Raw genomic sequence first — 24194 nt, forward strand, 5'->3', positions numbered from 1 at the left:
TGTGGCTGGCCAGACCAAGGGCCAGTGTGACTGAGAACCAGCATCATGAGAGGGGTAGAACCAAGGAACAGACTGGATGAGCCCTTGGGCCCCTTCCAGCTCTAATACTCCATGATGATAGCAGCCCTGTCCTTCTCTGATGATCTCAAAATGCCTAATACCTGTGCCCTTTGGCACTGCCCTGGTGGGAAGGAGAACAAGGATGGTGAGAGATGGGCATGGGGTGTAGAGGAAAGCGATGCAGCCCTGAGAGACAGGCAGTATTGGAAAGTGTCTGTGGAGGAGGGAGACTGTCCATAGATGCTAAGGCTTGTATCCTGAAACCACAGGCAGCAGACTCCACTGTGCCCAGTCGGTTACAGAAAGGGAAAACCCAGATGGTTCATAGGGGTTCATGGCTCACATATGATCAGACTTCACTGCTAGAATTCGACATGTGTCACACCCGTACTCCCAAGTACCTTCCTTTGTTGAGTGACAATGGTGGCTGTTGCAGCAGGATACAGAGATGGGCCACACATGATCTCTGCTATCAGCGAAACCATCTGACAGTAGTAGGAAAACATGTACACAGCTTCAGGGGTGGGAGGGAGGCTGTTACAAAGCACTGGCTCTGCAGTCAGATGTGGATGTGAATCCAGCCCTGTGCTGCCTGGCTGGGTGACCTTTGGCAAGTGATTTAGCCTCAGTTTCTTCATTGGTGAAATAGGGATAAAAAATAGAGCCTCCCTCATAGATTTGTAAGGAGATAACCATGTAAAGTTTTATTTCTTCGCAAGGGACATTTAAAAACAGCAAATCATTTTGTGTGTGTGTGTATTCTATACAACCAAGGTTTTTCAACCTATAAAAAAAAAAAAAAGCCAGGTTCCGTGGCTTATGCCTGTGATCCTAGCACTTTGGGAGGCCGAGGGGGGTGGATCACGAGGTCGGGAGTTCCAGACGAGCATAGCCAAGATGGTGAAACCCTGTCTTTACTAAAAATACACAAATTACCCGGGCTCAGTGGCAGGTGCCTGTAATCCCAGCTACTCAGGAGGCTGAGGGAGGAGAATCGCTTGAATCTGGGAGGCAGAGGTTACCGTGAGCCGAGATCACCCACTGCACTCTAGCCTGGGCGACAGTTTTAAAGAGAGAGAGAGAGAGAGAGAGAGAGAGAGAGAGAGAGAGAGAGAGAGAGAGAGAAAAGGCCGGGCACGGTGGCTCACACCTGTAATCCCACCACTTAAGAAACCAAGGTAGGATTGTTTGAGCCCAGGAGTTTGAGGCCTGCCTGGGCAACACGGTGAAACCCCGTTTTGCAGAGGCGAAACCTCTACAGAAAATACAAAACTTAGCCGGGCATGGTGGCACGTGACGGCAGTCCCAGCTACTCAGGAGGCTGAGGCAGGAGGATCGCTTGAACTCAGGAAGTCAAGGCTGCAATGAGCTGAGATCTCACCAGGGCACTCCCGCCTGGACGGCAGACCTAGATCCTGTCATAACCAAAACAAACTTTTGACAAATAGACGCAGGTGCCCTCTGGGTGCTGCTGCTTGGCACCTGTCGTATAATCTGTAATGGTGTGATTTCTGAAATTCATTTTCATTGTCTATATTTCCTTCGCTCACGGGTAAGCTCCCTGGGTGTAAGGGCAGGTCGTCTTGTGTCCTGTTTTGTCCCCAGCGTTTGGAACGGAAGCTAGCACACAGGAGGCTCTTTAGAAGGTCGGCGTGTGTGTTGCGGAAGAAGGTAGAGGCCAACTGCGATGCGGCCGTGGGTGGCGTGTTGAGCGCGGGGCGCTCTCCGCGGGCAGGGTGTAGGGGGCGCAGCGGCTCCGCCCCGCATGACCCGCAGATGGCGCTGCAGGCCAGGCCCTCGCCGCGCGCCAGCCGGGAACCCGGAAGCGGCGGCCAGGCGGGACCCGGCGGGCGGGCTCTGGGCGCGGGAATCCCGGTGGATCCCGGGAGGGCGGATGGCCCTGAGCCCGACCCTCGGCGCCGCCTCCTCCTTCCTCCTGCCTTCTCCCTCCTTCCTCCTTCCGCAGCCAGAGCGCCGGTGTCCTTTCTAGGAAGGGGCGTGGAGGGGCGTCTGGAGAGGGCCCCACGGATGCCCACGTGACGGGTAGTCCCCCCCGGGACTGTCCGGGCCTGTGGGGAACATGGGCGTGCTCAGGGTCGGACTGTGCCCAGGCCTCACCCAGGAGATGATTCAGCTTCTCAGGAGCCGCGGGATCAAGACAGGTGACAGGGTGTGCGCGTGCCAGGGAGCCGCGCGACCCGCGCACAGCCTGGGCAGGCCCCAAGGGCTGGCACACTGTCCTGGCAAACCTGCAAGGCGCTTCCCCTCCATTCCTAGAGGGCCACGCTTCTGGAGAGGCTTGGGAAGGGTGGGCGTGGGGAACCAAGCTCTAAAGCAGAGTAGAGGGAGGATTTGTGCTGTGTGCAGGGCACTGTGCCGGCTCCAGCAACTCTGTTATTGCACACTGGCCTCCTGAGACGGCCTGCTGGGAGGTAGAATTGACACCCCATTTTACAGATGAGGAAAAACCTAGTGTGGGAGGCCCCAAGACCTCTCTGCCAAACCTCTATACGTGTTTTGTTTTCAGTGGTGGACCTGGTTTCTGCAGACCTGGAGGAGGTAGCTCAGAAATGCGGCTTGTCTTACAAGGTGAGCTCCGGATCTCCACCCTCCAAACCTGAGTGTCTTTAAAGTGCATCCCAAACCGGCTGGGTGTGGTGCCTCATGCCTGTAATCCCATCACTTTGGGAGGCCAAGGCGGGCAGATCACTTGAAGCCAGAAGTCAGGAGTTCGAGACCAGCTTGGCCAACATAGTGAAACCCTGTCTCTACTAAAAATACAAAAATTAGCTGGGTGTGGTGGTGCACGCCTACAATCCCAGCTGCTCAATAGACTGAGGAACGAGAATCGCTTGAACCCCGGAGGCTGAGGGTGCAGTGAGCCGAGATCATGCCACTGCACTCCAGTCTGGGCGACAGAGTGAGACTGTCTAAAACAACAACAACAACAAAAGCCCATTCCAAGCCAAGGGGAGCAGAGGGTTCTCAGAGATTGATAAGCGGGGTGAAGGAGGCCCTGGGATGCCAGCTTCTACGGGCGGTTTTTTGCTGAGCAGTCTGGGCCCCTTTGGCAGGCCCTGGTTGCCCTGAGGCGGGTGCTGCTGGCTCAGTTCTCAGCTTTCCCCTTGAATGGTGCTGATCTCTATGAGGAACTGAAGACCTCCACTGCCATCCTGTCGACCGGCATTGGCAGGTTTGTATGTGTACTGGGGGAAGAAGGTGAGAGGCAGGAGGACGGGGCTGCCTCTCAGCTCTGCTTTTGATGCTTGAGTCTAGAGAGGAGGGATTTTTTTTTTTTTTTTTTAAACAATGATGGATGGAGGGAAGGAAAGGGGTTGAGACTTCTGAGTTCTTATCCTATAACAGGGTTATGGGGTTTCTCAGCCTTGGCACTGCTGATATTTAGGGTCAGGTAATTATTTGTTGTAGGGCAGGGAGCGTGGAGCTGGTCCTGTGCATTATAGGATGTTTAACAGCACTCCTTCTGCCCACTAGATGCCAGTAGCACCTTCCCCACTCCAGTTGTGACCATCAAAAATGTCTCCTGATGTGGCTAAATGTCCCTGGGAGGCACAATTGCCTCTAGTTGAGAAATACTACCCTATAGCACAAGATGTCAGTATCTCATTATTTTCACCATCTTCTCTGGCCCTACTTCTTGTTTTATTTAAGGATATGGCAAGAGAGAACATTTACTGAGTGCCTACTATGTGCAGTCATTGCCTGTATGTTCTAGGTAATCTCTTCTGTGGCTTTCCCAGTTAGAGATTATTAACCCTACTTGAGTTTGGCGTAAGAGGGGCAAATGGCAAAGCCGAGGCTCAAGGCCAGGGGTACGTGGCCCAGAACGTGGTTCCTTCACCACATCTGCAACAGTAGGGAACAGGAGAGTTCAGATAAAGGAGCAGTTGTGGGCCAACGCAGTGCTCACGCCTGTAATCCCAGCAGTTTGAGAGGCTGAGGCAGGCAGATCACTGGAGGCCAGGAGGTTGAGACCTGCCTGGCCAACATGATGCAACCCCGTCTCTACTAAAAATACAAAAATTAGTCAGGTGTGGTGGCAGGTGCCTGTAATCCCAGCTACTTGGGAGGCTGAGGCTGGAGAATCGCTTGAACCCAGCAGGCGGAGGTTGCAATAAGCTGAGATCGCACCACTGCACTCCAGCCTGGGTGACAGCAAGACACTGTCTCAAACAGAAGGAGCAGTTATGTTCTGCCACGTGGTTGGTGGGTTGTGGAACAGTTGCAAAAACGACAGACATTTGCTGGCCACGTGAGTCTTGACCTCTTTCCTGGTCCATTTGTGCAGAATTTGATGAATAGCGACTGCCACAAATGTCTTCGGGTTGGTTTGGCCCTTTCTGTTTCCATAACACATTCTCTTGGCAGGGTTCATACAGCATGGTGCTTGCTCTCCCTGGTTCTCCCTAGTTGGAGGTCTGAGTCTGTGATCCATCAAGCACTGGCTAGGGCCTGCTGGGTGCTTGGTATGTGCAGATGATACAGACATGAATGAGGCAAGGCCCTGCCCTGAAGGCCTCTAGTTGGGTTTAGGGGAAAAGTGGGGGAACACAAGACAGGTGTAGCGAGCACAGAGGGAGGCAGCTGTGAGGAGGGAGTGATGAACAGGAAGCCGATTGGCCTTGGGCTTAGGGAATTTATAAAACCAACAGACATAGAGGGCGAATTCAAGTGGCAACCTGGAAGGATTGCAGCTGCCTCTGGTCCCTGCAGGGAGATGGTGGAGTGGTTCAGGAAGGCTCTGAAGAAGGCGGGACTTGGGTATGGAGGAACAGATGGACTTTCGCTGAATGCTTTCCATGTACGAGGCACTGTGCTCAGCACTTCACAGTACATTATTTCATTTATTCATCACAACCACCGATGAACATGTTGCTGTTTAAATCAGTATTCTATAGGCGAAGAAATTGGGACTCGGGTTAAATGACTTGCTCAAGGTTGTGCAGTTAGCAAACAGCAGACCAGTTATTTGAGGTCATGCCTGTCATACTCCCAAGTCTAGGAATGCAGCTCTAACTCACCTGCCTGGAGGTGGGAAGCCATTGTGAAATCAGGCAGTGGGATAGAGGTGTGCAGGGTGGAAGGGTGGCAGAGGCCAAGCAGGGCCCTGGCAGTGCTGGCCTGGAGTGTGTGAGTCCAGTCTAGGGCAGGTGACAGTGGGAGACATGTTGAAGCACTGTGACAAGGCCTACTATCAAGAGGAATGTATGGTGAAGAAAAAAAAAAAAGCTGGCTCGCCGGGTGTCTAGCCTTTCTTATAGTGTGCTACGATGGTGTAACTTTAAAACTTGGGAGGCGGGGAGTTCTGTAGTCAGAAGTTTGAGACATGCCCGACTAATCCAAATTAAACAGGTTTCTCTCTTGTGGGCCACCTCAGAGCCTTTAGTGCTGAGGCGCAGTGATTCCTTACTGGGTGTTAACAGCATATTACAAACCTTGGGAAAAGCTGTGTTGATGAGGGATATTGATTATTCCTCACAGGGCAGAGCTTGGTATGTTCATTCTAATGTCCCTCTAAAATGAGAATAAGATCTTCAGGAAATAGGAGGCATTGAGGTGATGTGTGAATGGACTGAAAGAACAGCTAAAAGGCAGTTCAGAGGGAAAGGCAGAGGCGAAATCCCAGAACTCACCTGCATTCTAGGCAGTGGTAAAACCCAGGTGTACTTCTGTTTCATGAGGCAAGACAGGGGTCTCTCCCTGTTGACATGTGGAGTTAGGGGTGATGGGGACATATTGCTAGGAAGGTCCTCTGGGCAGTAGGAGAGGCATGGAATGGAAACTCAGCTGAGAGGTTGGCTGGAAGGTAGATTTGGGAATACCTTATGCAGACTAATCTCCACAGCCAAGGATGTGGCTGATTCTTGACTAGAGTCAATATAAGTGGTTCAACCCCAGCCTCACGTTAAAATCATCCGGGAAACTGAAAAAGAGATATTCATGCTCTGGTCCCAACTCTAGAAATTCTTTTTTTCTTTTTTTTTTTTTAAGTAATTAAGACTGGGTTTCACCATTGTTAGTCAGGCTGGTCTTGAATTCCCAACCTCAGGTGATTGCCCGCCTTGGCTTCCAAAGTGCTTGGATTACAGGCGTTAGCCACCACGCCCGGCCCAACTCTAGAAATTCTAAATTAGTCTGGGCCAGTGGTTCCCAAACTTGTGTGCACATTGGAATCACCGGAGGACTCTTTTTAAACATTGCAAAGCCCAAGTCTCCCCCACACCAATTAATCACATTCACTGGGAGTGGGACACAGGTGTCAGTGTTTTTAAATTTGTTTTCCACAGACAGGTTCTTGCTCTGTTGCCCAGGCTGGAGTGCAGTGGTGCACAATCATAGCTCACTGCAGCTTTGAACTCCTGGACTCAAGCAGTCCTCCTGCCTCAGCCTCCCAAGTAGCTGGGACTACAGGTGCTCACCACCATGCCTAGCTAATTTAAAAAAAAAAATTCTTTTTGTAGAGACAGGGGTCTTGCTATGTTGCCCAGGCTGATCTCAAAGTCCTGGGCTCAAGCAATCCTCCCACCTGGGCCTCCCAAGGTGCTGAGATGACAGGTATAAGCCACCATGCCTGGCCAGGCATCAGTTTTTTTTTTTTTTTTGAGACTGAGTCTTGCTCTGTCACCCAGGCTGGAGTGTCATGGCATGATCTCGGCTCACTGCAGTCTCTACCTCCCAGGTTTAAGTGATTCTCCTGCCTCAGCCTCCCGAGTAGCTAGAATATAGGCACGAGCCAGCACACCTGGCTACTTTTTGTGTGTTTTTTTTTAGTAGAGATGGCATTTCACCATGTTGGTCAGGCTGGTCTCAAACTTTTGACCTCATGATTTGCCCGCCTTGGCTTCCCAAAGTGCTGGGATTACAGGTGTTAGCCACCTTGCCCAGCGCAACATCAGTAGTTTTTGGAAGCTCCCAGGTGAATCTAATGTGCAGACAACTTTGGGTACTGCTGAATAGGCATTTAAAAAAAAAAAAACTCCCCTGATTTTAATGTGCAGGCAGGATTAAGACTAACTAGTCTAATGATTTTGAAACCTGAGCGTGCATCAGAATCACCTGGAGGCCTTGCTGAAACTCAGGTTTCAAATGTGGGCTCCATTCCCAGAGTTTGATTCAGTAGGTCTCGGGGAAGGGAGCTGAGAATTTGCATTTCTAACCAGTACCTACAGGTTGCTGCTGCACCTGGTCTGGGGACCACACTGGGGACCCACCCTGGGGTTCCCTTGATCTCAATGGGAAGAATGGAATCAGGAGTGGCAGAGGCTTGAGGCTTATTCAACAGAGATGGGGTGAGCACAATTATCTCCCGAAGCCGCAGGGCTAGAGCGGCAACCAGTGTTTTGACTGGCAGGAGCCTGTGGGTGTCATCATGGGGGTCCCTGGAATTAAAATGGATAGGGTGCTTACTAAAGTGCTGCTTGGTATATACAGAGAGGTCATGGGAGGTCTTCAAGAACCTTTTTTTTTTTTTTTTTTTTGGGTAAGCGTCTCACTCTGTCACCAGGCTGGAGTACAGTGGTGATTTCGGCTCACTGCAACCTTCACCTCCTGCTCAAGCAGTTCTGCTGCCTCAGCCTCCTGAATCGCTGGGATTACAGGCATCCACCACCATGCCCAGCTAATTTTTGCATTTTTTAAAGTAGAGATGGGGTTTCACCATGTTGGCCAGAATGGTCTCGATCTCGGCCTCCCAAAGTGCTGCAATTACAGGCGTGAGCCACCACGCCTGGCCTCAAGAACCATTTTAAGGACTGGAACCTGTAAAGGTGATTGTAGGGCTAGAAAAGGGACACATATGGTCAGGCATTGGTACAGCACACGGCATAGAAGAAGCTTCAGCCCAGAGATCGGGCAGGGTGTGGAGGGCAGGTGGTGACTGTTTCATGTGGTTGAGGGACAGAACCTGGATTAGGAATTAGCATCTCATGAGGTTTATCCCAAGGCTTTCACAGCCAGTGTAGATGATACACAAGCTAATTAAAAGTGATAACACCTTTCTATTATTCATTTTTCTGGAATGATTATTGGGTGCCTCCTGTGTTTCAGGCACTGTGCTAGTGCTGGGGATGCAATAGGGATAGGACCCAGTCCTTGCCCCACGGTGCTCTCAGCTTAGGTGAGTGAGACGGAGAAAAACAAGCAAATAAAAAATAATTACAAACTCATAGGACTAGTCTGGATACAAGAGCAACACATACAAATCAACTGCATTTCTCTATACTCACAATGAACATGCTGAAACTAAAATTTAAAAACTACCATTTATTGGCCCGGCGCAGTGGCTCATGCCTGTAATCCCAGCACTTTGTGAGGCCAAGGCAAGTGGATCACCTGAGGTCAGGAGTTCAAGACCAGCCTGGTCAACATGGGGAAACCTGGTCTCTACTAAAAATACAAAAATTAGCTGGGCATGGTGGCAGGTGCCTGTAATCCCAGCTGCTCGGGAGATTGAGACAGAAGAATCACTTGAACCTGGGAGGCAGAGGTTACATGAGTGGAGATTGCACCACTGCACTCCAGCCTGGGTGGCAGAGCGAAGCTCTGTTTCAAAAACAAAAACAAAAACAAAAACAAAAATACCATTTATAGTTGCTTCAGATAAAATTAAATACTTAGGTATAAGTCTAACAAAGCATGTGTAGAATCTGCTGAAAATGTTAAATTGCTGATGAAAGAGATCAAAGATGACTCAGATAAATGGATGACATGTACTGTGTTCATCAGTTGGGAGACTGAACATAATAAGGATTTCAGCTGGGTGTGGTGGCTCACGCCTGTAATCCCAACACTTTGGGAGGCTGAGGCGGGCGGATCACCTGAGGTCAGGAGTTCAAGACTAGCCTGGCCATCATGGTGAAACCCCTTCTTTATTTAAAAAAAAAAAAAGGATAGTTGGAGGAATCAGTTTGCCCAGGGTAAGACTTGCTATATAGCTACATAATCCAGCCTAGTGTGGTATTGGCCAAGGAACAGGTGGACACAGATCAATGGAACTCAGAAGAACTCAGAAATAGATCTCCACAAGTATATACAACTGATTTTTTTTTTTTTTAAAGGCAGGGTCTTGCTCTGTCACCGAGGATGGAGGGCCCTGGTGCTATTACAGCTCACTGCACCCTTGACCTCCCTGGGCTCAGGCAATCCTTCCATCCCAAGCATGGGATTACAGGTGTGGGCCACCATGGCTGGCTATTTGTATTTGTTTTTTATTGTTGTTTTTTTGAGATGGAGTTTCTTTTTTCCCAGGTTAGAGTGCAGTGGTATGATCTTGGTTCACTGCAGCCTCCGCCTCCTGGGTTCAAGTGATTCTTCTGAATCAGCCTCCGGAGTAGCTGGGATTACAGGCACGTGTCACCACGCCCAGCTAGCTTATTTTGTACTTTTAGCAGAGATAGGGTTTCACCATGTTGGCTGGGCTGATCGTAAACTCCTGACCTCAGATGATCCACCTACCTTGGCTTCCCAAAGTGCTGGGATTATAAGGGTGAGCCACTGTGCCCAGCCTATTTCTATTTTTTTATAGAGACAATGTTTCACTGTGTTGCCTGGGCTATCCTCAAATTTTTGAGTTCAAGAAATTGGCCGGGTGCAGTGGCTCAAGCCTGTAATCCCAGCACTTTGGGAGGCCGAGGCAGGTGGATCACAAGGTCAAGAGATTGAGACCATCCTGGCCAACATGGTGAAACCCCGTCTCTAAAATAAAAATAAAAATAAAAAATAATAAACTAAAAATAAAAAATAAAAAAAATTAGCTGGGCGTGGTGGCGTGCGCCTGTAGTTTCAGCTACTTGGGAGGCTGAGGCGGAAGAATTGCTTGAACCCAAGAGGCAGAGGTTGCAGTGAGCCAAGATTGTGCCACTGCACTCCAACCTGGTGCCTGGCAACAGAGTGAGACTCTGTCTAAAAAAAAAAAAAAAAAAAAAAAAAAAGCCAGGCGCGGTGGCTCACACCTGTAATCCCAGCACTTTGGGAGGCCGAGGCAGGTGGATCATGAGGTCAAGAGATCGAGACCATCCTAGTAAACATGGTGAAACCCCGTCTCTACTAAAAATACAAAAAATTAGCTGGGCATGGTGGCATGTGCCTGTAATCCCAGCTACTCAGGAGGCTGAGGCAGGAGAATTGCCTGAACCCAGGAGGCGGAGATTGCGGTGAGCCAAGATCGCGCCATTGCACTCCAGCCTGGGTAACAAGAGCAAAACTCCGTCTCAAAAAAAAAAAAAAAAAGAAATCCTCCCACCGCAGCCTCCCAAAATGCTGAGATTACACGCAATTGATTTTTGACAAAGGTACAGAAGCAATGTAAGGGAAGAAAGACAGCCTTTGAACAAGGGCACTGGAGCTATTGGACACCTTAGGCTAAAAATATACAATAAAAAACCTAAACCTTATACCTTATATAAAAGTTGACTGAAAATGGATTATAGACTTAAATGTAAAATAAAATTGTCTAATTTTTAGAACAAAACAGGACAATTCTAGGCAAAGAGTTCTTAGATTTGACGCCAAAAGTATAATCCATGAAAAAATTTTGATTAATTGGGCCTAATCAAAATTTAAAACTTTTGCTGTGCAAAACAGAATGAAAAGACAAGTGCAGAATGGGAAAAATAGTTGCAAGTCATGTATTCAACAAAGGGATGGTATCTATAATGTAGACAGAATTCTTAAAACCCAACAGTAAAAAAATCAAACAATTCAATTAGGAGATGGATATAGTTGCTCACACCTGTAGTACCAGCACTTCAGGAGGCTGAGGTGGTCAGATTGCTTGAGCCCAGGAGTTCAACACTGGCCTGGGCAACATCGCAAAAACCCTGTCTCTGCCCAAAAATACAAAAATTATCTAGGTGTGGTGGCGCATGCCTGTAGTCACAGCTACTTGGGGGTGCTGAGGTGGCAGGATCACCTCAGCCTGGGAGGTCAAGGTTGCAGTGAGCTGTGATCATGCCACTGCATTGTATCCTGGGTGACACAGTGAGACATGAGACGCTATCTAAAACAACAACAAAAAAAGTTCAACACTATTAACTGTTAGGAAAATGCAAATTAAAAACACAGTGAGCTATTACTATACACCTATCAGAAAGACTAAAATACAAAAATAATGAGAACACCAAATGCCGTCGAGATGTGGCAACACTGGACTACTCATATACACATTGCTGGTGGAAATGTAAAATGGCATAGCCACTCTGGAAAAAAGTTTGCTAGTTTCTTATAGAATAATATTGCATTTGCCTTACCACCCAGCAATGGTATTCTTGGGCATTTTTCCCAAAGATGTGAAAACTTGGATTTATACAAAAACCTGTACATAAATGCTTATAGCAGTTTTATTCATAGTAGCCCCAAAGTAGAAACAACCAAATGTCCTTCAATGGATGAAAGGTTAAATAAACTGGTACGTCCATACCATGAAATACTTTTTTTTTTGAGACGGAGTTTCACTCTTGTTACCCAGGCTGGAGTGCAATGGCACGATCTCGGCTCACTGCAACCTCCATCTCCTGAGTTCAAGCAATTCTCCTGCCTCAGCCTCCCAAGTAGCTGGGACTACAGGCGTGCACCACCATGCCCAGCTAATTTTTGTATTTTTTTTTAGTAGAGACGGGGTTTCACCATGTTGACCAGGATGGTCTCAATCTCTTGACCTCGTGATCCACCCGTCTCAGCCTCCCAAAGTGCTGAGATTACAGGCGTGAGCCACTGTACCCGGCATGAAATACTTTTTAGCAATAAAACGGAACGAACTATCCATATATACAACAACTGGGATGGATCTCGAGGGAATGATGCTGAGTAAAAAAAGCCAATCACAGGGCTGGGTGAGGTGTCTTATGCCTCTAATCCCAGCACTTTGGGAGGCTGAGGTGGACAGATCACTTGAGGTCAGGAGTTCGAGACCAGCCTGCCCAACATGACGAAATCTCATCTCTACTAAAAAATACAAAAATCATCCAGGTGTGGTGGCGCATGCCTGTAATCCCAACTACTCAGGAGGCTGAGACAGAAGAATCACTTGAACCTGGGAGGTGGAGGTTGCAGTGAGCTGAGATCATGCCATTACACTGCAGCCTGGACAAGAGAATGAGACTCCATCTCAAACAACAACAACAAAACAAGCTCACTGGGCACAGTCGTTCACGCCTGTAATCCCAGGTGTGGAAGGCTGAGGCAGGAGAATCACTTGAACTCGGGAGGTGGAGATTGCAGTGAACTGAGACTGTGCCATTACACTCCAGCCTGGGCAACAGAGTAAGACTCTATCTCAAAAAATAAAAAATAAAACCAATCACAAAGGTTACCTAGTGCATAATTCTATGTATATAACTTTGTTCTTGAAATAACGTAATAGAGATTTAGTGGTTGCCAGGGGTTGGGAATTAGGGGTGAATGGGAGGAATGTGGCTATGAAAGGGTAGCAGGAGGAAGCCTTATAGTGATGGAAATGTTCTGTATCTTGATTATAGTGATTGTGTAAATCTACATATGTGATAAAATGGCATAGAACTAGATATATCAACACACGTGCTTGAAAGCTAGGAACATTGGTGAAATCCGAACAAGCTCTGTGGATAGCACCAATGTCAGTTTGCTGCTTGTGATATGCTATAGTACTTTTTTTTTTTTTTTTTTTTTTAAGAGATAAGGGTCTTGCTATGTCGCCTGGGCTAGACTTGAACTCCTGGACTTAGGTAATCCTCTCACCCTAGCCTCCCAAGTAACTGGTACTACAGGCCCCTGGCTTGTACAGTACATTCTGTGGTACAGTTGTTATTATTAAGGGAAACCAGGTGAAGGGTTCGTGGACTTTTTGCAGCTTCCTGGGAATCTATAATTATCTCAAAGTTTTTTGTTTTATTTTTTTTTGGATGCAAGTCTCACTCTGTCGCCAGGCTGGAGTGCAGTGGTACCATCTCAGCTCACTGCAACCTCTGCCTCCTGGGTTCAAGCAATTCTCCTGCCTCAGCCTCCTGAGTAGCTGGGACTACAGGCATGCGATCAAAGTTGAAAAAAAATGACAAATTATGAGAAATGCTATCAAGGAAACCCACAAACAGCTGGGTGTGGTGGCTCACATCTGTAATTCCAACACTTTGGGAGGTTGAGGTGGGCAGATCAGTTGAGGTCAGGAGTTCAAGACTAGCCTGACCAACATGGTGAAACCCCATCTCTAATTTAAAAAAATTAGCGGGGCATGGTGGCGGGTGCCTGTAATCCCAGCTACTCAGGAGGTTGAGATAGGAGAATCACTTGAGCCTGGGAGGCAGAGGTTGCAGCGAGTGGAGATTGTGCCACTGTACTCCAGCACTCCAGCCTGGACAACAGAGAGAAACTCTGTCTAAAAAAACAAAAAAAACAAAAAAAACAAAACCGAAATCCACAGAGCCTGAGATGAAAAATGAAAGGAAGACCTCCTGATGGGGTGGCAGAGGCTTCTCTGGAGAGCTGATCTTTAAGAGTGAAGGGATGAAGAGAGATCAGAGGAGGGACATTTGGGTATTCCCTCCTTCCCAGAAGAAAACACCAGGAGAAGCCTCCTAGCCAGTGATGTTCAAAGACAGAACCAGTGCTTGAAAGGAATGTCTTACTTTTCTTCTTGGTACCTTTTCCCCTCTCTTCCTCTTAACCTCCTGTGTTGATTTTCTTCTCTTTTTCCATAAGCCTGGACAAACTGCTTGATGCTGGTCTCTATACTGGAGAAGTTACTGAAATTGTAGGAGGCCCAGGTAGCGGCAAAACTCAGGTACACGTGAGGCCAGCAGTCAGAAAGATTTCGGGGATGTGGGTAGTGGATGCATAGCCCAGGGTCCCTGGGGGAGCTTCAGTGTACTGATGGGTTCAGAGCCCAACAGAGAGAAGATGGGTGATGAGGAGTGGGGCTTGGACTTGGCCCATTTGTGTTGCTGGAATCTGGGCAAAGTTTGGTGGGGAGCTCCCATTCTGGACCTTCTCTGAAGTGTCAAGTTCATCCAATGCCCCCACCCCCAGGTATGTCTTTGTGTGGCAGCAAATGTGGCCCACAGCCTGCAGCAAAACGTCCTATACGTAGATTCCAGTGGAGGGCTGACAGCTTCCCGCCTCCTCCAGCTGCTTCAGGCTAAAACCCAGGATGAGGAGGAACAGGTAAGGGGCAGCATGCTGGGTTCCGTTGAGATTCTGACCACAAGAAAACCCCATTATCCCTTACATTGTAAGAACTGGGGGTGAGTAGTCATTCCTTGCCTTGAAATTTGCTGTTCTATTAATACATCCCGTATTCCTTAAGCTACCCCTGTTGATGCCATCATCCCATTTGGGGTGCTGCTCACACTGATCCTTCCAGGAAACCCTCCGAACTCCTTGCATATCCTAAATCAGGGCTGGCAAACACCGAGCTTTATGTTTCCAGCCCATTTCTCACCCATGAGAGGCATCGCTAATCGGTCATATCCCTCTTTTCCACTGAGTACAGTTCAGCACTCAGGCAGCCACCGTGGTGGCAACTGGCCCATTAGACAATGCTCGTTTGCCACCCTGAACCTGAGTCCTTACATCCAGGTGCCTCTTCCTTCCCAGCCTTACCTCGAACCCCTACACCCTCTTATCTAAAGCCCTTGCTTCTCTTTTCCACCCCTTCAGGCAGAAGCTCTCCAGAGGATCCAGGTGGTGTATGCCTTTGACATCTTCCAGATGCTGGATGTGCTGCAGGAGCTCCGAGGCACTGTGGTTCAGCAGGTAAGCCTGCTGTTTTGCCCCTCCTTGCTTAACTCAGCTTGCCAGGTGCTACCTCTGTGGGCAAGTGTCCTACTACAGACTGTTTGGAAATGCAGATATGCACTCTGGTGACTCCAGCTATGCTTGCCACTCTCAGGATGGAACTCCTGAGCACCTAAATCACATACCTCATTGTTTACATGTTCATCTTCCCTGTTGAACAGTAAAGCCCCTTGAGTGGAAGGATCAGGTCATATTTATCTCTGCATTCCCCACTAGATGAGGGAGGAATACTTTTAGCTGTAAGTAATAGAGGTTGTCTGACAGAGACTTGAACCTTGAGGACATTTAATTATCTCACATGAGTTGGGAGGTTGGCAGGTTCATGCTGTCAGGGCAATAGGTTGAATATCTGATTTTCTTGTTCTTCCCCTCATGGTTGTGAAGAGGCTGCTACAGCTCCAAGCATCTTGTCTTCATACATCCATATCCATATTCAGGGCAGTGAAAGATGGATGGTTCTTTTCTATACCTCTTCCCCTTTTATCAGGAAGGAAGAATCTTTCTCCAGAGCCCACTGGTAGGCATCCCTCTTCCCCTTACATGTTTGGCCAAAATGGAGTTATGTGTGTATCTTGGACTAAGGCCTGGGCCCACTATTTCTGAAGTCAGATTTCTGCCTGGGGCCTGAATACATTCAGAGTCCTGTTAACAGGGAGGATTTAGAATGGCATTTGGGTTGGTACTTTGCTACTCATGTTGGGTGCTTAGACAGGGTTTGGTGCACTGATTTATAAACTACTAGATTTGGAAGATACCCTTAAAGATAGAATAGTTCATCTCAAACTTTTTCTCTCACCCCAAAGCATGATGTGTTCATATGGGCATCCCCACGACTGTATATAGAGTCAGTGGTTTTTACAAACTCTAGAAGATAAAATAGCTGAAGAAGCTGGGAGTGGTGACCCACACCTGTAATCTTAATGACTCGAGAGACTGCAGCGGGAGGATTGCTTGAGCCCAGGAGTTGGAGGTCGCAGTGAGCTATGATCATGCCACTGCACCTTAGCCTGGGTAAGAGCTAGACCCTGTATCCTACAAAATTTTGAACAAATACTTGCCTGAGAATTCGTAGGTCATAGCTGGTTATGACCCACCAGCTTGTTGAGACATGAAGCTGAGTAGCACTGATCTCACTTTTAGAGATGAGAAGAGTGAAGGCCAGAGAAGTGAAGTGAGTTGACCAAAGTTGACAACATATTTAGGACAAGAACTAATCTTACAGCTCAATCCTCTCAATTCCAGATCAGAAGACTGTATTTTATACTGTAGGACCATGAGATGGCGTATCTTCTATTGTTGCATAATAAGTTACCAAAACCTTAGTGGTTTAAGACATGTATTTCTTTTCTTTTTCTTTTTTTTTTGAGACGGAGTTTCACTCTTGTTACCCAGGCTGGAGTGCAATGGCGCGATCTCGGCTCACCGCAACCTCCGCCTCCTGGGTTCAGGCAATTCTCCTGCCTCAGCCTCCTGAGTAGCTGGGATTACAGGCATGTGCCACCATGCCCAGCTAATGTTTTGTATTTTTAGTAGAGACGAGGTTTCACCATGTTGACCAGGATGGTCTCAATCTCTTGACCTCGTGATCTACCCGCCTCGGCCTCTCAAAGTGCTGGGATTACAGGCTTGAGCCACCGCGCCCGGCTAAGACATGTATTTCTTATCTCACAGTTTCTATGGGTTAAGAATCTGAGGCCGGGCGGGGTGGCTCGTGCCTATAATCCCAACTCTTTGGAAGGCCGAGGCAAGAGGATCACTTGAGCCCAGGAGTTGAAGACTAGCATGGGCAACATAGCGAGACCCTGTCTAAAAAAAAAAAAAAAAGAGAGAGAGAGGGGCCGGGCGCGGTGGCTCAAGCACTTTGGGAGCACTTTGGGAGGCCGAGGCCGGTGGATCACGAGGTCGAGAGATCGAGACCATCCCGGTCAACATGGTGAAACCCCGTCTCTACTAAAAATACAAAAAATTAGCTGGGCGTGGTGGCGCGTGCCTGTAATCCCAGCTACTCAGGAGGCTGAGGCAGGAGAATTGCCTGAACCCAGGAGGCGGAGGTTGCGGTGAGCCGAGATCGCGCCATTGCACTCCAGCCTGGGTAACAAGAGCGAAACTCATTCTCAAAAAAAAAAAAAAAAAAGAGAGAGAAGCAAAAAAGAAAAAGAACCAGAATCAGGATATAAGAAGTAAGGGAGAAGATAAAAGAAGCAACAAAAACAATTTAAATCCAGGGAAACGAGGCGGATGCTCCTGCGTGTGTAAAGACAGGAAATTGTGGTTAGAAAGATGGCACCAGGCCAGGCATGCTAGCTCATGCCTGTAATCCTGGCACTTTGGGAGACCAAGGTGGGCAGATCACTTGAGGCCAGGAGTGTGAGACCAGCCTAGCCTACATGGTAAAACTCGTCTCTGCTAAAAATACAAAAATTAGCTGAATGTGGTAGTGTGTACCTGTAGTCCCAGCTACTTAGGAGGCTGAGGCATGAGAATCACTTGAACCCATGAGAGAGAGGTTGCAGCTAACTGAGATCATACCACTGCCCTCCAGCCTGGGTGACAGAGCGAGACTTAGGGAATTTATTTGGAGGCATTTTAGATATGGAAGATGAGGCCTGGAGGCATGATCTAGAAGGAGACAGTGGAGTAAAGAGAAGACTAAACTCTTCAGCAAAGGAAGTTAGGAATTTAAGGGTGGTAGTTAGCAGGACAGGAGAAAGAAGGCGGGGAATCAGCAAAGGAAGAGAGAGGCCTACCACTATGGTGGGAGGCTGGATGCAGGAGAAAGATGGCTGCTGAGAGATCCATGACTAGAAGGGCCTCAGGACTCTGCATGGGGCTTTCTGAAATGTGATGACTTTAGTGTAGTTTTTAATTTTTTTTTTTTTTTTTTGAGACGGAGTCTCTCTCTGCCGCCCAGGCTGGAGTGCAGTGGTGCGATCTCAGTTCGCTGCAACCTCCACCTCCCAGGTTCAAGTGATTTTCCTGCCTCAGCCTCCCAAGTAGCTGGGATTACATGTGTGTGCCACCACAGCCAGCTAAGTTTTGTATGTTTAGTGGAGATAGGGTTTCGCCATGTTGGCCAGTCTGGTGTCGAACTTCTGATCTCAAGTGATACACTGCCTTGGCCTCCCAAAGTGTTGAGATTACAGGCGTGAGCCACTGCGCCCAGCCACTTTAGTGTAGTTTTGATGTCCTGTGATTTAACCCTTTATTTCAACTCAAGTCTTCAGTGAAGTCTGTTAAACATATCAATGGGACGAGGGAGACATTGCTGCTGATGACATTCTGTGATGCAGCTAGCTGTATTTGGGATGAGGGGGGTTATTTCTTTTTTAAAAAAATTTATTTATTATACTTTAAGTTCTGGGATACATGTGCAGAATGTGCAGGTTTGTTGCATAGGTATACATGTGCCATGGTGGTTTGCTGCATCCATCACCCTATCGTCTACATTAGGTATTTCTCCTAATGCTATCCCTCCCAATCCCTTACCCCCTGCTATTCCTCCCCTAGCCCCCCACCAGGGTCGGGGGTGGTTATTTCTTACTAGTTTCAGACGGAAGAGCAGGCTTGTCCTGTAAGGTGTCCTAGAGGCCAACAGGCTCATGAGTGCTTCCCCCACATTCCTTCAGGTGACTGGTTCTTCAGGAACTGTGAAGGTGGTAGTCGTGGACTCAGTCACTGCGGTGGTCTCTCCACTTCTGGGAGGTCAGCAGAGGGAAGGTGAGTGATGTGGCAGAGCCTGGGGTCAGTGGAATGTGACCTCGCCTCCCAGCTCTGGATTCTGGCCCCTGGCCAGCCCCAACCCTGGTTCCCCACTGCCCTCCCTCTCTGCTTCTCCTCCTCCTGCAGGCTTGGCCTTGATGATGCAGCTGGCCCGAGAGCTGAAGACCCTGGCCCGGGACCTTGGCATGGCAGTGGTGGTGAGGAAGCAGGCTTGGCCAGTGAACTCGATTTCTAGTTATTGCTAGCTCTTTATTTCCTTTCAAAGTCAGCTTCCAAACCCCAAAGTGGCCCTTTAGGAAGGGAACAGATCCCAGCTTCCCTGGGTCAGCTAAAGCTCTGCACCATAAATAGCTTAAGGAATCAGGAATTCCCTTTGTTTGTTGGTTGGTTTTTTCCTACTTTTTTCTTTTTAGTCAGGTTTATTGAGGTGTAATTTACATAAAGTATCTTTCTCCTTGAAGTTTGACTAATGGAGATAGTTGTATCCAGTCTTGTGACCTCACCAAAGGGTCCCCCAGGCCCGCGCAGCCACTGATCTATTTTCCATCCCAATAGTTTGGCCTTTTCCAGAGCTTCATATGAATGGATCTTTTTGCTGTTGAAGTAACTTTTTCTGCTTATGAGGTAGTTTTTTAAAAGTCTGCTTGCTTCTTTCTCACAGAAAGGATAAAAAAATATATGATTCATATTTGCCATCAATCTCCACATCCACAGAAACCATATTAATATTTTTAAATATCTCCACAAAATATTTTTTCTGCATATTTACTTATACATTTAGCTAACTTTTTTTCTTTTTTCTTTTTCTTTTTTTTTTAGATAGGGTTTCACTCTGTTGCCCAGGCTGGAATGTGAGGGTGCAGTCACTGCTCACTGCAGCTCGACCTCCCAGGCTCAACCAATCCACCCACCTCAGCCTCCCAAAATGTTGATATTACAGGTGTGAGCCCAGCCTTAACCAACTTTCTAACTAAACTAACCTCATGAAAAAAAAAAAAAAAAAATAGGCCAGGTGCAGTGGTTTATGCCTGTAATCCCAGCACTTTGGGAAGCCACGGCTGGTGGATCACGTGAGCCCAGGAGTTCAAGACCAGCCTGGGCAACATGGCAAAACTGCACCTCTATAAAAAGTACAAAATCTAGGTAGCCTTGGTGGCAGGAGGATTGCTTGAGCCTGGGAGGTCGAGGCTTCAGTGAGCTGTGATCATGCCACTGCACTCCAGCCTGGGCAACAGAGCAAAACCTCGTCTCAAAAACAAACAGGCCAGGCACGGTGGCTCATGCCTGTAATCTCAGCACTTTGGGAGGCCGAGGCGAGTGGATCACGAGGTCAATAGTTCAAGACCAGCCTGACCGGTGAAACCCTGTCTCTACTAAAAATACAAAAATCAGCTGATGTGGTGATGTATGCTATAGCCCCAGCTATTCAGGAGGCTGAAGCAGGAGAATTGCTTGACCCCAGGAGGTGGAGGTTGCAGTGAGCCAAGATAACACCACTGTACTCCAGCCTGGGCAACAGAGCAAGACTCTGTCACACACACAAAACAACAACAACACCACAAAAAGTAATATACCATCTAAGTCAATTTCTTGTGTTTTAAAATAGATTCTTTACAAATGTAATTTTTAGCAGCTATATATTTTTTCTAATTTCTTTTATGTGGTAAAATAGATACAACATAAAATTTATTATCTTAACCATTTTAAGGTATGCAGTTCGGTGGCATTAAATGCATTCCTAATGTTGTACGATTATCACCACCATCCATCTCCATAACTCTTCACCTTGCAAAACTGAAACTCTGTACCCATTAAAAATAACCCATTTCCCCCTCCCCCAGCCCCTGACAACCACCATTCTACTTTCTGCATCTATGCTTTTTGACTACTCTAGCAACCTCATATAGGTGGAATCATATGGTCCACCTATGGCTTTGTCGCCCAGGCTGGACATGGTCTCTGGATGCCCATTTGTTGGGTTGGTGGTACAGTGGATCTAAGCCCATCACTGGCTTTCCTGGAAAGTACAGCTAGCACTGCTTTTTCCCAGACATGTGCCCCATCACCTTCTGGTTCAAGTCAAGCCTGATGCATCAAAGTTTAGTGGGAAGATCTGGACACAAGTCAGGAGGCCCAGATTCTAGTTCTAGACCTGCCATTAGGTTTTGTAACCTTGGGGAAGTTATTTCTCTGTGGTAGGCCTCCGTTTTCCTGTCTGTAAAATGAAGCAGTAGTAACAGATGTCCTCTATACTAGCATTGTGGACCTGTAAGTCTGTTTTTGCTGCAGGTGACCAACCACATAACTCGAGACAGGGACAGTGGGAGGCTCAAACCTGCCCTGGGACGCTCCTGGAGCTTTGTGCCCAGCACTCGGATTCTCCTGGACACCATCGATGGAGCAGGAGCATCAGGCGGCCAGCGCATGGCATGTCTGACCAAATCTCCCCGACAGGTGAGCTAGCCCCAGGAGGATGCCAATAATCTTGGGCCCTGGAGGGTGGTTTCCATACTCACAGATGTATTTGAGAAGAACTCTTTATTTGCTTGTTTTTTTGAGATGGAGTTTCGCTCTTGTTGCCCAGGCTGGAGTACAATGGCACAATCTTGACGCACTGCAACCTCTGCCTCCCAGGTTCAAGCAGTTCTCTTGCCTCAGCCTCCTGAGTAGATGGGATTACAGGCATGTGCCACCACGCCCAGCTAATTTTGTATTTTTAGTAGAGATGCAGTTTCTCCATGTTGGCCTGGCTGGTCTCAAAACTCCTGACCCAGGTAATCCACCTATCTCAGCCTCTCAAAGTGCTGGGATTACAGGCATGAGCCACCGTGCTCGGCCTTTTTTTTTTTTCTTTTTTGAGACAGAGTCTTGCTTTGTCGCCCAGGCTGGAGTGCAGTGGCGCAATCTTGGCTCACTGCAACCTCCACCTCCTGGGTTCAAGTGATTCTCCTGCCTCAGCCTCCCAAGTAGCTGGGATTACAGGCATGCACCACCACACCCAGTTAATTTTTGTATTTTTAGTAGAGACAGGGTTTCACCATATTGGCCAAGCTGGTCTCGAACTCCTGACCTAGTGATCCACCTGCCTCTGCCTCCTAAAATGCTGGGATTACAGGCGTGAGCCACTACACCTGGGTGAGAAGAACTCTTTAGAGGCTGAAACCTTGCAACTAAAGAAGCTACCCATTTGGGTTGCTTCACTCCACTTATTCCTTCCTGTTCCTTCTTCCAGCCCACAGGTTTCCAGGAGATGGTAGACATTGGGAGCTGGGGGACGTCAGAGCAGAGCGCCACGTTACAGGTTGATCAGACATGACATGACCTGTGTAGTATTTGGAAAACCTCCTAACTTTCCTTCCCAGCAATGCCTGCTGTTTACTGCCACCTGGTACTGATGACTACAGAAGCTCTCAGGCTGGCCAGAAGAGACATCTTGGTTTCCTTGTCCTCACTCTCTGTAAGCATATAAACCCCAGGCAAGAGAGGATGCTGCAGTGCGAGGACCCAGAAATTCATGCTGGTACCACATTTCCTTCCCCCTTCGACTATGTATGTTTCCACTGGAAACTAAGTTCACCCTGGCTGGGAGCATCTCTGAAGAGGCATGCTGGCCACCAGATGGATAACCTGTGTACCACCATGTGTCCTGTGCTCCATCCTAGCACAGTGGCCAAGCTGGGAAAGCCTCTAACTTGCCTTTGCTGTTGCTGCTTAAATGTCAGCTTCCAGGGCTGGGCGCGGTGGCTCACGCCTGTAATCCCGGCACTTTGGGAGGCCGAAGCGGGTGGATCACAAGGTCAAGAGATCAAGACCATCCTGGTCAACATGGTGAAACCCCGTCTCTACTAAAAATACAGAAAAAAAATTAGCTGGGCATGGTGGCACGTGCCTGTAATCCCAGCTACTCAGGAGACTGAGGCAGGAGAATTGCCTGAACCCAGGAGGCGGAGGTTGCGGTGAGCCGAGATTGCGCCATTGCACTCCAGCCTGGGTAACAAGAGCGAAACTCCGTCTCCAAAAAAAAAAAAAAAATGTCAGCTTCCAAACCCCAAAGTAGCCCTTTAGGAAGGGGACATATCCCTGCTGCTGCCTCTCAGCTTTCCATTTGTTAAATGGAGGCCACTCTCCCTTAGCTCTGTCTCTGAGTTACTGGTGGAAATAAGCTTATAAATTAAATACTCTTCTTCATCTCTGTTTTGCTCTTAAAAATATAAAAAGGCAATTCCCCGAGCCCTAGAGCCACCTGATTTTCCACTAGAAGGTTGTTTTTCAGTTTCCCCCAGTGAGGCCCAAGGAACAGTTATTCCTCCTTTCCTCTTGCTGATTTGGTTTCAGACCTGCATGCATCACCATGATTAGGTGAAAACATGTGGGCTCGCTGCAGTCCCAGGGATGTAATTTAACAGGAAGGGAGGATCTGACCTGCTCCTGGTGAATCTAGCCACTCGTTTAATATGCATGGTGCCCTGTGGGGCCCCTCCACAGTACAGCGTAACTAGAGGTGCTGAACCATGGCCTTGCCCATAAACAGAGAGGAGAATCTGCACAGTAAATAGAGCCAGCTGGGAAAATTGATGCTGACGTAAATAATACATGGCAAATCTAGTCCTTTATGCAGAATTCATTGCTGGTGGCTCCAAGATGCAATATAATTACACCTCTCTTCCTGCCAGCTGTACCACGGCCTAGTGCCCTAGTGTATGGAATAACTCCCCTGTGTTTTAGCAGCACTGTGGCCATTGTCTGAGAGCCATGACCCTGGCTGGGAGGAGAGGAGGACACCAGGAAATGGAAAATAAAAGGAAAAGTAGAGAAATCAGGATTGTTTACTGGCCACATCCTTTTTTTTTTTTTTAAATTTATTTATTATTATTTTTTTTTACCGGCCACATGTTGTTGTTTTTTTTTCTTTTTTTTTTTGAGACGGAGTTTCGCTCTTTACCCAGGCTGGAGTGCAATGGCACGATCTCAGCTCACCGCAACCTCTGCCTCCTGGGTTCAGGCAATTCTCCTGCCTCAGCCTCCTGAGTAGCTGGGATTACAGGCATGTGCCACCATGCCCAGCTAATTTTTTGTATTTTTAGTAGAGACGGGGTTTCACCATGTTGACCAGGATGGTCTCATCTATTGACCTCGTGATCCACCCGCCTTGGCCTCCCAAAGTGCTGGGATTACAGGCTTGAGCCACCGCGCCCGGCCTGGCCACATCTTTTAAAGGAAGGTCACCGGCTGGGTGTGGTGGCTCAAGCCTGTAATCCCAGCACTTTGGGAGGCCAAGGTGGGCGGATCACCCAAGGTCTAGAGTTCAAGACTAGCCTGACCAATATGGAGAAATCCCGTCTCTACTAAAAATACAAAATTAGCCGGGTGTGGTAGTGCATACCTGTAATCTCAGCTACTTGGAGGCTGAGGCAGGAGAATCACTTCAACCCAGGAGGTGGAGGTTGCAGTTTGCTGAGATCATGCCATTGCACTCCAGCCTGGGCAGCAAGAGTGAAACTCTGTCTCGAAAAAAAAAAAAAAAAAAAAAAGGGCTGGGCACGGTAGCTTATGCCTGTAATCCCAGCACTTGGGGAGGCTGACACAGGCGGATCACAAGGTTAGGAGTTCAAGACCAGCCTGACCAACAT

General features: G+C 48.1%; 1 protein-coding gene across 2 annotated transcripts; it reads left to right on the plus strand.

Moving 5' to 3' along the window:
• Positions 1–1891: 1891 nt before the first annotated feature.
• RAD51D (RAD51 paralog D) lies at positions 1892–22752 on the plus strand. 2 transcript variants are annotated; one of them, XM_039475953.2, is made up of 10 exons: positions 1892–2222; positions 2588–2649; positions 3135–3253; positions 13750–13831; positions 14077–14211; positions 14707–14802; positions 18471–18561; positions 18691–18761; positions 20854–21018; positions 21797–22752. In XM_039475953.2, exons 1-10 carry the CDS (start codon positions 2141–2143, stop codon positions 21878–21880), a joined length of 987 nt encoding a protein of 328 aa, XP_039331887.1. In that variant the 5' UTR covers positions 1892–2140; the 3' UTR covers positions 21881–22752. The 2 variants fall into 2 exon arrangements, with proteins under 2 accessions (XP_039331887.1, XP_074244483.1); XM_074388382.1 differs by lacking the exons at positions 18471–18561; positions 18691–18761; positions 20854–21018; positions 21797–22752 and adding an exon at positions 15229–16275.
• Positions 22753–24194: the final 1442 nt, after the last annotated feature.

The sequence above is a fragment of the Saimiri boliviensis genome, chromosome 17 (assembly GCF_048565385.1).
Source record: "Saimiri boliviensis isolate mSaiBol1 chromosome 17, mSaiBol1.pri, whole genome shotgun sequence".
Classification (NCBI taxonomy): Eukaryota; Metazoa; Chordata; class Mammalia; order Primates; family Cebidae; genus Saimiri; species Saimiri boliviensis.